The 5915-nt window shown below is 36.5% G+C and overlaps 1 protein-coding gene across 1 annotated transcript in view; it reads left to right on the top strand.

Annotated features, from left to right (window-relative positions):
• Positions 1-5915, top strand: part of LOC106535279 (glycogen synthase kinase-3 beta) — a gene marked incomplete at its 3' end in the record, with an annotated part of 29754 nt that overhangs the window by 22875 nt on the left and 964 nt on the right. The window contains 2 exon segments of the mRNA XM_014032254.1: positions 4447-4557; positions 5466-5596. Of these exon segments, the coding sequence (XP_013887708.1) occupies positions 4447-4557; positions 5466-5596 (242 nt within the window).

The raw sequence follows: 5915 nt of genomic DNA, 5'->3' as shown, positions 1-5915 counted from the left end.
CTCTCTGGTTTCATTTAAAAGAGCCGATCGTCAGATATTGTCCAAGATTAACCTTCAGGGTGGATATAGCTCGCTCACACGAGGACCTGTCCATGTCATCATTTACCCAGAATGCTTTGCGTGTAAATAAAATGGCTCCGCCCGTGTTAAAATATATTTTTAAAAATTTACAAAGCTAAACAGTATTTTTACAGTCTTTATTTTACAGTTAAATATATGTTTATCAAATAAAGTCTAATGTTACAACTAATCAGAGATCCCTTTAAGATAAAGCAACAGTTTAAAATTTTCTTGTTTCAGTGAGGCTCCTGCAAACTTAGGCACCTATTACAAACCACTATACATGAGCATGGATTACCTGCAAAGAAGTTATATTGGGATCTAGATAGCTGTAGAGGAAAATATATCTAGTGTTTTTCATTTAGGGCTACCAACAACTTTAAATATATGTTGGATTATTGTGTTATCCCTTCATTATTCAACATTTTTTTTACTAACATTTAATCACATTGGACATTTCATTCAGCTATTTTATCTCAATCATGTCACATGCCTTGTTTTTTATTCTAATCAAAACTTGGGTTATTAACCATGGTACTCTACTGTGCTAGAGCTGGTACTTTGGCGTAATAAAATGAGAGGAATGCATTAATATGAAGAGTATTAATAATAGGTGACTACATAACACTGCCCATCTAAAGATAGGGATGGAGGGCCACACAGCTCATTTTTATTCTTAAGCCATTGTTTGTTCATCAATTCAGTAGTGATTATCCCAGTGTAGCTTTCTGGAGGCCATGACAGCTTTTCTTCTTGAATCCCGGCTGTGGGAAATGTATTTCAGACATGCACGCTGATGTTAATGGACAGGCGGTAGTTCAACATTGCTGCCTCGGGGCAATAACTAAGGTCTAGTGAGCTGGCAGAGCTGCCTCAGAATTTGCCAGCACACAGTAAGAGACAAGTTAATGGGAATGCATGACATACCATGCATCTGTTTAGAGACTTGGATGCAGCGTGCTTTGTTGCAAGCAGTACATTAGCTTGTGGTAAAATAGGGATTCACTCAGTGTGCTTTTGCTTTTTGTTTTAATGTTTTGTTAGTATTGACTTTTCTCATGTGTCAAGCTTGGGTGCACATGACAGGAAGCACAAGTACACATGCTAATATGAGCCACACTTGATGTGCTAAGTGTGTATTACAGATTCCATCAAGCCTTTAGCACAATGTAGAGGATGATTGTTGTTGATAGAGAGCTTAGGCAGTTGTTCAGGTGAATGAAAGTCCCCCCCCCCCCMCCCACACACACACACTAAATTAGGGGCTTATTATTTAGCAGGGAGTGAACAAGAAGCCAATCAGATCCCTGCCTTGCTAACCCTCTGGGAACAAGCCAAGGAAGTGGCTTTGTAGTGAGGCAGGAAGTGAGTCATTGCTGTTGCTAGGCTAAATATAGCCTTGATGGTGCTAGCAAAAGGCAGAAAAGGCTCTGTATCTGTATCACAAATGCTATCGATGTTTTATTCTTTTTTTGTCAATGGAGTAATGACTGAATACGCACATTCCTAAAGAAGAGAAAAGTTTATGGAAGTGTGTCAAGTAGTGGAAGCGAAAAGGTGCCTAYGTTATTGTTTTAGAAGTCATCTGTGCATCTGTTTCCTGAGTGTTAGACATTTGTTGTGACTTTGCCATTGAGTCGTCTTAACATTTTCACCACCTACCTAATATCAACAAGGTTTCTCCAGTCAAGGCGTAGACTAGCAGCATCTAATCATCATCAGTGACTTGAAGTGTGTGTTGGATCCTTAATTCCTGGGGATCACAGCTTATGGTTTCTGTTGTTTGATGTTGTCTTCCCCAGATTTCATCAGATTATAATCTGTAGCATCTGGACTTCATTTAAAGTTCTTTAAATCCTTACTAAAAAGTTTTTACCAGCTTCTGGTGGTTATGAAGGAGGAAGTGTTTTAAAGGAACATCCATATTACAGAATGCAGATTTTTYGTGCAATACGTTGTGGTGTCTCTTCTACCTGTCAGTAGTCATAATGATTTAGCTGCTTGTTGCACTTGTTCTTCTGAGTGAGAGCAGGGGATGACCATTGGTTCAAAGCAGGACACTGAGCTGACAGAAGTGTCTCGCACCAGTCTGTCTGAGGTGCTTTTCTTGGACATAACTCACTGACTGACTGCACTCTGCAGACCTGCAGAGAACCAGGGTGAATAAAGGTCAGGATGATAATACTGCTAACAGATGGGGTTAGTAAGAAAAAATATATAGGCTCTCTTTAATGCAGAGGAATAAGGAAAAATAAAATGATTAGTTTAGAAAATCTGTTTCATTACTGAAGAGATGAAGTTGCACACAGTTGCATTTTGTGGTTTGTCTGCAGCACTACTCCCTACTCCTCCTTAATGATTAATGCAACACATATTACATCACAACTTAGATGATTTTAAAACACTTGGTTATGATGGGGTAAAAACATAGACTTAAATATATAGATCACTAGACTGAGCCCCGCCCATCCTGTCCACTGGTAGCGTCTGTGACAGCATGGAGGAGCAGAAACTGAGACCTAACAGGACAACAGCTCACAGCYTCCATAGAAACTAATAGATAAACAGCAGCTGAACCGGATCTGTTTCACAGATTATCGGTCATGTTTTTACAATAAATAAATAACTATGGTAATTTCATTCAACAATCATGTAAAACAGCAGATTTATACCAGAAAAATATATAATTTATAAGTAGCAATGATCTAAACCAGACCTGAAGTCAGCCTGTAAGTTAGACTTTAGCTTGTTGAAAAATGATGACTTCAGCTGATAATAAAGTATATTTATTATTTCTTCTCACTGTCATAAAAAAACAAGAATATTTATATTTACCAGTCAACAGTTAGAAAATGTTCTCTGGTTATAGGTTGAAACTTGACTCTATTAGCTAACCATCTTCTCAACAAGTCAGGTTCCTCTAACAGAAACCTAAAAATACTTACATTTATAATATTATTTTACACTCTGTAGGTCTAAATATTAATCAGAGGACAAATCAGCTGTAATATTTAGTAGTTTGTTAAATTGTAGCATGATTCAACAGTGCTAAACTTTGTATATATGCTCCACAAGCTAATATCTGTTAACCAGTTCAATAAATAACAGTGATTACAGCGACTTTGTAAGATTATTTTAATTGTAAACTGTTACATTATGTTCTGCTCAGATCACATTGAGCTAAATAAGATCAAATCTGCTGACTTGTGTTATAAAATRAGACATTTTCCTGTTTATCTTCTGTTAATAAATCCAATACATAAACAGCTTTTCTGGCATTATTTAAAACATTAGATGGATTATATGAACTTTAAAATATTAATAATAATTGGATTAATATTATTATTAATAGTTTTAATGATTTCTACATCGTCAGTCCTTTTTTCTGCTCTGTTGCCAACATGTACAATAATGGGAAATCCAGAGTCTTGCCCGTTTAGCGTTAGCCTTTAGCTTCTCCAGCCGATCACACGGTCACATAGTTTTTGTGCGCTCCAGTTCTATAGAACCTCCTTGGGTAAAACGTAAATTTGTAGTGGCTAAATTATTTTTACCCAATAACTAACTGGTATTAAAGGGTTAGAAAAAGTATTTTGTAAAAGAATCACCAAAAACAATTGTGGTCATTTAGTTCAGCCAGTAAACAGTCTACTGCTTATAAATTTTGTTCCCTAAACTTTTCATCCTGGCGTTTTATGTAGAAACGTAAAATCCAAACTGTCAATTAACTTGATATTTTGTTTTATTTTTCATTTGCATTTTTAAAGGGCTTTGGGTGTATCCACCTACTACACCATCACTATGTACTTTAGTTTTCTTTATTGTGCTTTATATTAAGATATTTATAAATTATTGCATTTCAAGCTGACATGTGCAATCTGTGGTTTGAATCTATGTTTGATCACTTGGGTAAAGTGAAGAGGAAGTCTTAATTTAACTGAGTGGAGAGCTCGCACRTACAACATGTATTTAGGGTCAGTATGCTCCGAGTAGAACCCCTCCCTCCTCCACTCGCCCCAGTCAACCAGCAAACGAGGAAATGATATCATTGTCTGTGTGGCCACTGCTGAGACACAGGCTGTTATGACGCACAGCTGTGTGCTTCCTGTCCCTAAGGGTAAGGGAGATACAATGGATTCCCATTTAGAATGTGAAAATTTGTTATCAGCTCGAAAATGGCGCCTTTCATCAGGAATAAAGGCATCACAAAGAGAGAAACTAAAAACTACCAAAGAGAGAGAGACTTTACCAGGCAACTGAGATGTGCTTAATTGTATTTATTGATTTTTATCTTATGTTTCCTTTATATAGTTAACACTTTTTTCTGATCTTTATGCATGTTCTCCTCTTTAACATGAGTTTTCTTGTTTTGTGTCGCTTCAACAGAAAGATGAAGTGTACCTGAATCTGGTTCTGGACTACGTGCCTGAGACGGTCTACAGAATGGCTAGACATTACAGCCGAGCCAAACAGACGCTGCCCATGATTTATGCCAAGGTATCTGTTTGTAAAAATAACAATGTTCATTTTCTTTAATTAGAAACACCAAAATACGCATTAGCCTTAACTTTTAATTAAATACATGTTTAATAATTTACTAGACACATACCAGGCAGTAACATATTGTAGTTGTGAGTATTTCTAGGTGAAGTGTGAATAGAATCTCAATCTAAATGGATTAAATCAAGATCTGTTTACAGTATGTGTGTTTGCACAAAAAATAGCCAAATGTTGAAATGCCATTCTCCAAAAGTAAATAYACCACAAGTGAAATAAATTGTGAAGATTAATCTCTTTTGATACAAGCTTTATTCTGTATCCTGTATGCATGCTTCATTATTTACTTGTCTGACTTTACCTTTTTGTTAAGTTTGTGTGTAATTAAATTATTACCCATATCAGAAAGTATAACAACAGGGATCCTAAACTGAGGGAATTGGATGATTGATGTGCTGATTATAAGATTTTGACATGTACATGTATTAATTCTAGTATTTTAATACCATGTTCTGCTTCTATTGTGTACATGTACTTGTATCCTTTCTGATTGGCTTTAGTAGCTTTTTAGTATTTGATGCCAGACAATGTAATTATTATTAGAAATGATTCCCATATGCCTGTATCATAAGCTGCAGTAAACTTACAGTCATCTCTGAATGTGACTGTGATTTCTGGAAACTAAAAAGCCTAAAGGGARTCAACATAAATCAGCTGGTCCCTGTGCTCAGCCTTCCAAAACCACTTGTTAGGTTTTGAGTCAGAGGGCAGATGGTAAAAATGTAAATTTTCTGACCAGGTTAAAACAGGTCTCTAGGTGCTTGTTTCCATAATAAACCTCGTCATGACCACATGCTTGCTTGTTCCATAGCTGTAAACAGGTCTTTTGTGTATTCTTGCCTGTGTAGTTGTACATGTACCAGCTGTTCAGGAGCCTGGCTTACATCCATTCGTTTGGGATCTGCCATCGGGACATCAAACCCCAGAATCTGCTGCTTGATCCAGAGACGGCTGTGCTCAAGCTTTGCGACTTTGGCAGGTGAGACATAGTTGTGTACATTTTTGTGCTGTTGTGCAGACTAACATAGAGAGTAAAAAGGTGGTCATCAAAATAAGCCAGAAAGAATACAAAGTCACCATTTTGGAATTACTTTTGCTTTGCTTTAATTTGATTTGATTTATTGATTTAACAGGAAAAGATTACTAAAAATCAAGCCTGACTCAGCATAATTGCTGTTTTACAGCAGGTTCCTGTTCTGCAGCACATAAAACACTCAGAATTACAGCATCACAATCACATCATTAGACACCATAGACAAAAAGACAAACAAGCATACCATATATATACTGTATTATAT

Source organism: Austrofundulus limnaeus, unplaced genomic scaffold (assembly GCF_001266775.1).
Source record: "Austrofundulus limnaeus strain Quisiro unplaced genomic scaffold, Austrofundulus_limnaeus-1.0 Scaffold1404, whole genome shotgun sequence".
NCBI classification, from domain to species: Eukaryota; Metazoa; Chordata; class Actinopteri; order Cyprinodontiformes; family Rivulidae; genus Austrofundulus; species Austrofundulus limnaeus.
Note: the sequence above shows the minus strand (reverse complement) of the source record. Positions and strands in the feature narration are given on the sequence as shown.